A 10,821-nucleotide genomic window follows, 5' to 3' on the forward strand; every position below is an offset into this window, starting at 1 on the left:
TTAACAATAATAATATATAATTGATCAAGGATTCATGAGGGGTGGGGGTGGGGGAAAGAGGAGCTGATACCAAGGGCTCAAGTAGAAAGAAAATGTTTTGGAAATGTTGATGGCAACCTATGTACAAGTGTGCTGAATACAATTGAATGATGGAATGTTTAAAGATGTGTAAGGGCCCCCCAATAAAATGATTAATAAAATGTCTTTTAAAAGATTGGCCCAGGGCCTTATGACCAAGGCAGTCAGGGACAGACGGAGAGGGATGAGTCCTGACTATTTGAGACCCCCTGTACTGTGCCCAGTACAGTGACCTTCTTCAAGGACACCTCCGGGTAAGCCCCTACCAGGGCTGGCATGGGATGGGTGGAGGTAATCCACTTTGCAAGGCACTCTGCCTGAGGGCAAGATTATCAACATCCTTGGTTTAAAAAAAAAAAAAAGAATGTTTGGAAACTGATTGTGGCAGCAATGGTACAATTCTCCTGAACATGATTGAACGATGGAATGGTATGATAAATATATTGAATTAAAAATAAATAAATAAAATAATCATAATCCAGAGAAAGAATTCACTGGAGGCTTAATCTATGCAGGGACTCTGCAGGTGGGTTTTAGGCTGGCACTGCCCTCCGTAGCCCTTTGCAAACAGGGTGCTCAGAGTTGAAGCTCTAATGGAGGCTCCAAGATCATGCCTCCCCTCTGGGGGCTCCCAGTCTAATGCATGGAAGGACTATCACTACCAGGAAGTGCTTCCTCCAGTCTAACCACCATCTCCTCCAGCAGGCCAAGCCCTGGGTGAGGTCCCCAGAGAATAGAGAGGAGTGGAGCAGGCTCCTAGTTCAGGGCAGGGTTCTCTAGGTCTGTAAAGCCCAGGGTTCATTCTGTAACCTAGGCAGGCCGAGCTGGCCAGTCACAAACCTGAAATTATAGAGGACCGAGTTAGAGAAAAGAGGAAAAGAGAAGAAACCCACCCCTCCACTCCCAGCCTTGGGTAACGCAGCTGATTGTTAATTCTCCGCTGTTTGCCTGCCCCATCAGCCCCCACCCCCACTGACCAGGGCGGGCACACACACACAATGTGGGGGTGGGGGGGGGACCGGGCCAATGAGTTGATGGCAGGTCAGGACAATTGTGTGGGGCCCAGTGCAGACCCTTCTCAACTTTACCCTCCACCCCTTTCCCTCCCCTCCCCTCCCCTCCAATCAGGGGAGGAGCTGCCCTCTCTCGCCAGCCGCCCCTCCCCAAACGCACTGGAAGAGAGAGGGAGTGATTAGCATGGGGCATTGTCCCCAGATAATGGGCCCCAGCTGCGGCTTGAAAGAAGAGACAAAGCGCCCAGCCGCTCCACTCGCATTATCCCCTCGTTAAATCTCTGTTATTAGATTAGATTCAAAATGTATTGATTCGGAGGCTGGGGAGGTTGGGGAGGGAGGAGAATCTGGCTTCTGAATGCTGGACCACACCCCCACATGCTCGCCCTCCTTCCGCTCAGCCCCACCCCACCGGCAACTGTCCCCGTCCGGTCCTGAGTGGCTGGCAGAGAAACCCAGCATCTCTTATCCTGACCAGAGCAGAAGCCTCTGAATGTGTGCTGCAGAGGGCTATGCACTGAGCTGCTAACGCAAGGTGGGTGGTTTGAAACCACCAGCCACAAAGTCAAGTCCCGTTCAACCCCGGGCAACCCTTCTATACAGAATTCCACTTTCTGTACACAGAAACAATGGTACTTTCTTTTTCTTTCAGCACATCAAAGATTCTGCATCTGTCCCTGTCCCAAACGCTCGTGTTCTTCTTACAGAATCAAAACCTCTTTGCACATGTATAACCCTGATAAGGAAGGTCTTTCATCAGTTCCCCAAACACCAAACTCAACTGCCTGGAGTCCATGCGACTCCTAGTGACCCGATAGGTCAGGGTGGACCTGCCCCTGTGAGTTTCTGAGGCTATAAATCAGTTCCTCATGTTCTGGTGACCCTCAACCATAAAAATATTTCTGTTGCTACTTCATAACTGTCATTTTGCTACTGTGAAAGGGTCATTCGACCACCAAAATAAGGGGTCTCAACCCACAGGTTGAGAACTGCTAGAAATCTTTACAGGCATAGAAACCTTGCCTTTCTCTCAAGGAATGGGCTGGTGGTTTTGAACTGCTGTGTGTTAGGGTGGACTAGAGAAACAAATTCATCGACACTCATGTATATACGAAAGAGTGCAATTGAATATCGAGAAACCATCCCAGCCCAGTCCAGATCAAGTCCGTAAGTCTGATATTAGCCCATGTTTCAATAGCAATCTATAAAGTGCTCTTTAGACTCACACAACACATGCAATGATGCCAAATGCAGGAAGATCACAGGACAGTGGGTGGAAGGTCTTGTGGCGGTGGAAGCATCTCAGCGCTGGTGTGGGTTTCCACATGGCTCCTCCTGCTCTAGAGCTCTGGCTGCATCAGCGTGGCTCCATCAGGCTCTTCGCCAGTCATGTCTCGCAGGGAGTGAGCGTGTGTCCTGCCTCCAATGAGCTATTTCTCTCCTTAGAGCCTCGTAATGAGGTCAACAAGCTGCGACCTGATTGACAGCCGAAACCCCACCCCTTCACTCTTAAATCTCCAATTGACAACAGATTATGTAACTACCACATGCTGACTTTGCAGATTACAGCCCCTGGCATATCCCCTACGCCAGCAGGGATCCTGGTGGTTAGTTACTTGTGTTTACTTATGATAATCTGTAGTGAAACAGCTTCACCATGATCCATAGTGATAACTGTTCGCTACAAATTGGTAGTAAGTAAACACAAGTGAGCCCATGCTTTCCTGGTTAATTGGGTCATCTTGCCCTCAGGTGGAGACTCGGCCAGTTGGCAGAAGCTTCAACAAGGACATGGGTGGTCTCTAGTTTCTCTTTGCCGGGACTGAGTGAGAGGCAATATAGGCTAAGGTGACGGGAAGGGGAAAGGAAGTAAATTCTGGGAGTCCTTACGGGGGGTTGGGGGTGTGGATTATTTCTGGGTGTCCTCAGACTCCACGTAGGGTAAAACTACCCCCTGGAGAAGACCAAGATCAGTTCCGATGCACGGGAGTTAGCACAAGGCGGGGTTCTCTGGCCCTGGCCTCAGTTTCCCAGCACTGGTCAGCACAGCCTGGATGCTAGATCGATAGCGGATTGCATGTGGCTAGTGGAGCAGAAGATGTTACATACAAGTAGCGGTTCGTCCTCACGGTGGTTAATTGGCTGCCTCCGTTCTGGGCTCTGTCGCACCATTGATTGTGAGCGGAGGGTGGAGGGGGAGATGGGGAATCAATAGGTTGATTAGTGTCTTACCAGCTCTCTGGTTGGACACTTTATCAATAGCCACCCACTTACTGACCAGTGATGCATTGACAGGCCCGGACTGTCCAGCTTTCTATTGCTCGTGGCTGAGACATGTTACCTAACAGCATGGCCAGCCCAAGCATGTCTTAGTAAAGTGGTAGTTGGGGTCCAGACTCCGAAGTATGGGCAAGCAGGGACTATCCTGATCGAGTTGAGATGAACCATTCTCATCAGAAGGCAACATTTGTGAGTTGGGCCCATCTACAGCCCCATAATCTCTTGCTGGGAAACCCTATCTATCCCTAGTCCCTATCTATCCACAAAGCAAAGATAACCAAAGAGCCCGTCAGGAATGTCAAGGAGCCCTGCTGGTATGGTGGTTATGCGTTGGGCTGTGATCGCATGGTCAGCAGTCTGAAACCACCAGAGCTCCTGGGGGAAAGACTGAACTTTCTACTCCTGTAAACAGTTTCAGTCTGAGAAGCCCACAGAGGGTCGCAATGAGTCAATATTGACTCGATGGCAGTGATGGGTTTTTGTTTTGTTTTGTTTTTAACTAATATAAAAAACAACATGTGTGGGTGGAAGTTGCAGGTGAAAACTCCTTCCCAGTTCACCTGAGGCACTAGCAGCCAGGTAGGTACTACTGAACAGTCCTTGGGGTATGCGGTGGAGGGGGGTGGGGGGTGGGATGAGAAGAAGCTACATCTTTTTCCCCAGCCTCTACGATAGGCTGGACACGAAGCTTCCAAAGGCTCCAGGCTCTCGAATGGCCCATCAACCAGAACTGCAGAGTCTATGAGCCAGGGAAGGTATAGTTCAGGTTCTGCACGCGAGCTCCTCCTCCCTGGCCAGGCAGAGACGACTGGAGAGGCAGTGATGTCAGAACGCATCCCAGCTACTGCTGTTAGGTCCTTTCCTTCCACCTCGCCGTGTTCTCTGCTCCCACTGCACCCCGCCTTCCTCCAGGAGACAGGCAGCCCAAGACAAGGAGAAAGGTAAAGGTGGAAGGCCGGCAGGGTCTGGCTTGTCTTTGTTTTGCAGACCTCTTATACTGGTGGATGGCGGGCTGCTCCTCCGTGTATTGTAAAGTCTGATGGCTGGGAGAGACAGGACTGAGAAGGGAGCTTAAAGATCACCATGCCCACTCTGTCTCCCTCCTGGTCCTGCTTCCCGGGAGTGATGGGGCTGGGGCTGGCTGCTCAGTTGTTAACTCTAGCCTTGGTCTTCGCCTTGGGTTCCAACACCAAGCCAGCTAGAGCTGGCCATGGTGCTGATGTTCTGGTCCCCACTGCAGGATCTCTGAGGGGAGAACTGCTGGGCAGTTGCTGGTGGAGTGAGCGCGGGCTCCCAGCTTCACTGAGCGATCATGGTCCTAGAGGGATGGGAGCCATGCTCTGCCTCCCTGCTCCCAGCATCTTCACAGCCTCCCCTCCCCATGTCACCATTGCGAAGCATTCATGGTCCCAACTCTCTTGTCTTTCACCCTACCCTCTATAGTTTCTTCTTTAGGACAGCCACCATTTAGGCACCATATTTCTGGGGGTATAGGAAATGTCAAACACATGATCATTCCCAAACCTCATCTCCACCCACGCATCCTTCCCCCAAAAGCTGCTGACTAAAGGCCAAGAAGCAAAAGCAGGGCTTCATCACACTTTATTGTGCCTATTAGCTAATGAAAGCTTGGGTGTTGAGGGACATGGTGGTGGTGAGGCGAAGGAGGAGATGTGAGGGGTCTGGGAAAGGCAAGTGCAGAGTGGTCCGCTCCATGTAGAGTAGAGAACTGGTTTGGCACTCCACCTAAAACCGGGGTGGGGAGAAGTACGCAGAATCCCAATTGCAGCTTATTTAGGAATGTGCCCAAGAGGACCCAAGGCTTGGTAGAGAGATCAATAGAACAGAGTTAGAGAATGCGCAGACTGCTCCTGATTTAAGACGGGAACTATTAAAGCCATGAGGGTCACTAGGGGGAAAGGCTCCAGATGCCTTGACACCAAATTCTCAGAGGAAGAGCCTAGGTCAACTTGGCTCAAGATTACTGAATCGAACAGGCATTGGGAACAGAACAGACTATTCCTGGATCACCCCGTCAGCAGATGTTGTAAAGCATCGAGCAGGTGGGGACCCATGGCAGGGGGCCTAGATTCCCCAGGACAGGAGGAGGAGGAGGAGAGAGATAATGAAAACACTGATGTAGGTGAAGACTAATCTGTCCCAGTCTGGCTGGGCATTGTTGAACGGAAACCTGTTTTGCTGTGTATATTCCACAGAAAATAAACCACCAGTAAGGGGGCGGGGCGCAAACAAAAGCAATCCTGGGCAAACTAAGAGGGGGGAAAATGTCCCTGGGTGGCGAAGGATCTAAGTGAAGAACTCCCCCCCCCTCCCCCCCACCATCCTGACCTGTGCCACCCCACCTGTTACCGGGCTGAGCCCCCTCAGGAGTACTGCCAGATGGACCAGAGTGTGACCAGGGTGATGCTGTAGGCCAGCACCGCCAGCAGGTAGATGCGGAAGAGCAGCCTGTCCAGCACGGAGCCCACGCGCAGCCAATCCCGGGCCACCTCCCGGCTCTCGTCCCGCTTCTCCAGGAAGTGCCGGATGGTGGACAGCTCCTGCAGCAGCCCACGCACAGCCAGCGAGGCATCCCGAGGGGGAGGGGGAGGGCTGCCCAGGCCCCGAGGGGTCTTCTCCAAGTCCCGGGGTCCTGCCAAAGAGCTGCAGTGGTTTCCCACGGCTGGAACAAGAACAGAATACCGGCAGGATATGGGTGTCCACATAGCGGATAAACCTGAACACGGTGTCTCTGTGTCTATGCTACTGTTGCTTGCTGTCAGGTCAGCCCCTCAACTCCCTGTGACTTCTTGCACAAGGGCCCCAGTTCTGGGTCATCCCCAGAACTGGATCAGGATCACGCTGTTATGAGCCATCAGGATTTCATCGGCTACTTTGAAGAAGTGGATCGCGAGACCTTTCTTTCTAGTCCGTCTTAGTCTAGAAGCCCCACAGAAGCCTGTGCAGCGCCATAGGAGTGCGCAAGCCTCCAGGGGCAGGTGTGTGGCGGCTGCGTATGAGGAACACTGGCTGAGGATCAAACCCAGGTCTCTAGCATGGCAGGAGAGAATTCTACCACGGAACCACCAATGCTTGCCAGAACCCTGGAGCTGGAGGAGCCACGTGGAGACCCACCACAGCACTGAGCTGTTTCCACTGCCACTGGATCCACAAGACTTTCCAACCACTGGCCTGTGATCTTCCTGCATTTGGCATCATTGCATGTGTTGTGTGAGTCTGAAGAGGAATTTATAGACTGGACATATGGGCCAAGATTGGACTTATGGACTTGCTCTGGACTGGGCTGGGATGTTTTCTTAACATAAAATTACTTTTAATATAAAGTTCTTTCCTATACATAAGTGTCTATGAATTTGTTTCTCCAGTGCGCCCAGCCTAACACAGTTCATTCGAGATCGCTGTGAGGCAAAGCCAGCTCAATGGCACCTAACAATATTCGCCACCACCAACCCAAAGGTTAGTGGTTTGAACCCACCCAGTGGCTGGCTCCCCAGAAGGATGATGACATGGGGACCTGCTTCCAGCCAGGAAAACCCTGTGGAGCAGTGGCACTCTATGGCACGAGGTGGCCCTGAGCTGGGATGTGCTTGGCAACAAGAAGTTTGGGTTTGGGGGCATGGCCCCATCTCAGAGCGAGGCCTGCCCCTGGCACCCGTCTGCCCACACCTGGGCTATCAGAGGCTGTGAAGGGGAGAGGCCAGCTGGGCCGTCCCCCAACGAGGCTGCGTGTTGGGAGTGCCTTGAGCCCTGCCCAGGCCCTTCCACAACCCTCCAGTCCAGGCCCGAGGCGACCCTCTCTCACCTGAGCCCTCGTCCATCTTGGCAGCCGGGGTGGGGACGGAGAGCCTCGGGGAAGTGGGGCGCTCCCCCAGGCAAAGCAGCGTGGCGAGCCTCTGGAGCACCAGGCGCCGCAGCCAGGGGGGCACTGGCTGCTGCAGGTCCTGTTTGTGCACCAGCCGCACGATGAGGATGGTCTCGGCCAAGCTTATCACCAGCAGGGCCATGCACACCACGAAGTAAACGCCTGCGCACCCAGGGACAGAGAGACACACGTGGGGAGGTGGGAGGGGCGTCTCCTGGGCCTCCCTGAGCTCCGCCCCCAGGGCGGGCCTTACCAATGAGGGGCGTGCCAATGGCCGTGGCGGGCAGCGTGTCTGAAACGATGATGAGGAAGACGGAATAGCCCAGTAGGAGCGTGATCTTGAAGGAGACTCTTTCTCCACTCTCTGGGGGCAGGTAGAAGCCCACGATGTCCATGACCATGAGGAAGATGCTGGGCAGCAGAAGGCTGACCGCATAGAATAGGGGCCGCCGGCGGATAACCACCTGGGACCAAGAGAGGAGACAGGCTTTGCACCCAAGACACCCCACCCCACCCCACCGCAATCCTATAGACCCCGTCTTCCTGGAGCAGTCAGCCTGGATTAGTCAGAGCAGGAAATGAACAGGCCGGCAGTCTGCCTTTGGATTCTGAGCGGGGCCTGCTGGAAAGGGGGTGGGAGGGATGTTCTAGACAAGTAAGGGACGATTCAGCCGAGATCCCCCATTTGGTTCATCAAAGTATCCTAGAATTTGTGCCATCCCCAAGATAGAAAAGACTCAGAGAATCCTGGCTCCTTTAAGCTAGCTGGTGGCATAGTGGTTATGAGCTGGGCTGATAACCTCTAGGTCCGCGGTTTGAAACCAGCAGCCGCTCTGCAGGAGCAATAGGAGGCTTTCTACTCCCATGAAGAGTCTCAGTTCTACCCTGCCCTATGAGGCCCTGGTGAGTCCGAATGGATTCGACGGCAGTGAGTTGGGAGGTGGTTTTGTTTTTTAAGTCCATCTGGGGCGGGTCGGTGGGGGCGCAATCTTGGGGTGCAATGGAACCCCCTGGGGCAGTTCTGTTCTGACCTCTAGGGTCACTGGGAGTCGGAATCGACTAGCTAGCAATGAGTTTGGCTTGTTCTTGTGGACGTGCCCTGGGTGTAACAGGCCGGTGGTGGTAATGGCCGTTTTACCCACATTCACGGCAGGCCCCACTCACGTGGAACTTCATCTCCGCATAGTACTCGCTGCCCTCGATGCTGAACTGCTGGAACTGCGGCAGCACCCCCAGCAGCTCCCACTCGCCCTGGTTCATGAACACACTCTTGTCGTACTTCACCTTCTCGGGATTGCGCCACAGGGAGATGTTGATGTCCTGGACTGCGGGGGCAGAAAGCGGGTCGGGTTGGGAATCTAGTAACCGGAGCTGGCCCTACCTGGAGGTAGATGGTGGAGAGGGCAGGCAGGGTGGTGTGGCAGGGGCAGCACCCAAGGGCCGTGATGAGAAGTGGCTGGAGTTGAGGTTGCTGCTCTTAATCTTCAGCCTCAGTTTCCTCAGCTATACAATGAGGCAACACTACACATCGGACCTATCTCCTTGTTAAGAAGCCTCCAGTTGGTTCTGACTTGTGGCAACCCTGTGTACAACAGAACAAAGCATCGCCCAGTCCTGTGCCAACCTCACAATTGTTACGTGCAGGGGCGAGAGGGAGGGCAAAGGAAGCGTTGGATGAAGACTCCCAGCAAAATGCACAGGACCACACAAGCCACTGACGAGAAGGTCTTTTCTGTCTGTTTCCTCGTCTTGGCAACTCTCTCTGTTGTTGTCTCTGTCTCTGTCTTTCTTACACACACACACACACACACACACACACACACACACACACACACACACCCCTACATGCCTTGCTAGTTTCCCCCTTAGAATGACCCCTTTAGGAAATGACTGGGTCAGTACTCTTGACCTTTGCCTTGATAGACCTGCCTGTCTTCAGAGGCGAATTGGAAAAATAAGCAAACTCCTCGATTATAAAAGGGCAGGCCTGTTCCTCTGCTTTTATGCAGGTACCCACATGTGCAGGGAAGACAGGGGTAACCCTTCTAACAAAGCACTCCTTAAGAGTTAGGTTTGGTGTCAACTTGGGTGAGGCACGATGCTCCCTGGTCCGGCAGTTAAGATCTTGTCATCCCCGTGATGTCCTGATGAGTTCTGCTGTGAGCAGCCCATCGATGAGTGGTCAGAAGACTCGGGCGGAGTGCAAACCCCCTACTCAAGTCACAGCCCTGATGCCGCTGAAAGGACGCTCCCCCAGAGGTGTGGCCTAATCCCGTGTCAGTGTGTGCTGTGGGGAAACTTGTTTGCTTTTTGTCGGATCTGGATCCTGCTGGTTCATTGACCTCCAGTTCTTTGTAATTGAGAAAACAGCCTGCCCTGTTGCCCCTTTATCCCAGAAGCCAGCCACACCACCCTGCCTGCCCTCGCCTGACTCATTCACCTTCCCAGTCACAAACCTGATGTGCTGACCTTAGAGTTATCCACCTTTGCAGCCTGTGGTGCTTCTCCCGATGCTGGGTTCATCAACCCCCAGAGCTCCAAGAGGAAGGAGAAGCCCCCTGCTGAACATCAAGCCCATGGACTTGAAACTGGACTGGACTTGCCTGCTGCTTCAACGGTGTGAGCCATTTTCACGTCTTTCTTGTTTTGCTTCTCTAGAGAGCCCAGCTGTCGCTGGGAAAGACCTAAACGTCCCTCAAACAGAAGAATGCCTCACGCACCATTGTGAGATGTTTCATCACTGTTAGAATTTATAAGGGAGATTGAATATGCAAACTTGTTCAAGAGCTCTTGGTGAGTAAAATGAAGTTTCAGTCTATCATAGTGCACCCAAGAGGAGGCAGATATGTAAAATAAAGACCCATGCACACACAAATAGGTGGCTACAAAGGCACAGAGGAGGATCTGGATGACGTTCACACTAATAAAGAATGGTTAGTCCTTGGTGTTACCAGGAAAGCTCTTGGTGATGAAAACCTGGAATTGATTGTGAATAAGTGTTATTGAAAGTGTTGCCCTATCCACGACCTTCCCTGTTCATGTAAATAGCGTCCAGTCACTTTAATATGTACAAATAATCAATTCACATATTATGGGCTGAACAGCTGGACTATACATATATAATTTCCTTTCCACAGTCTTTAAAATTCTATACCACTGGTTAAATCAATGATAGCATCAATAGAATACCTTATGCCCCATAGGGATGATTTATAACATTCTCTAGTATAAAAGATAATGATGTTTCTAAAGTGAACCAGAGACATGTAAAATCTATAGCTACATGGATGAAGGACTTTCACTGAATTGTAAGTCCTGATCCAAGAACAATTAGTTCTTATGAGTCTGGCCCTGCTCAGTTCTCACCCTTATGAAAAGATCAGTGAAGATGTGGGTGCCTTAGCAAAGTGTGATGAAGAAATCAGATGGTGCCCAGCTATCAGAGAGAGAGCACTGTGCAGTCAATTATGATAGATGTAGGTAGGTTAAAATGTAATACCTTATGATCAGTTATCAGGCATCAACGAACAAAAAAATCATATCATTGTGTGCTCACCTCCCTGATAC

General features: G+C 52.0%; 1 protein-coding gene across 1 annotated transcript in view; it reads right to left on the bottom strand.

Annotated features, from left to right (window-relative positions):
* Window positions 1-5,755: 5,755 nt before the first annotated feature.
* The window catches only part of HTR3A (5-hydroxytryptamine receptor 3A), a 16,660-nt gene continuing 11,594 nt past the window's right edge, over window positions 5,756-10,821 (bottom strand). Inside the window, exons 6-9 of the mRNA XM_004712814.1 lie at window positions 8,419-8,579; window positions 7,508-7,718; window positions 7,195-7,416; window positions 5,756-6,054 (exon numbers count right to left, since the gene is read on the bottom strand). Of these exons, the coding sequence (XP_004712871.1) occupies window positions 5,756-6,054; window positions 7,195-7,416; window positions 7,508-7,718; window positions 8,419-8,579 (893 nt within the window). The remainder of the gene's footprint in view (window positions 6,055-7,194; window positions 7,417-7,507; window positions 7,719-8,418; window positions 8,580-10,821) is intronic.

The sequence above is a fragment of the Echinops telfairi genome, unplaced genomic scaffold (assembly GCF_000313985.2).
Source record: "Echinops telfairi isolate 266 unplaced genomic scaffold, ASM31398v2 ScPeMD7_7463;HRSCAF=8501, whole genome shotgun sequence".
NCBI lineage: Eukaryota > Metazoa > Chordata > Mammalia > Afrosoricida > Tenrecidae > Echinops > Echinops telfairi.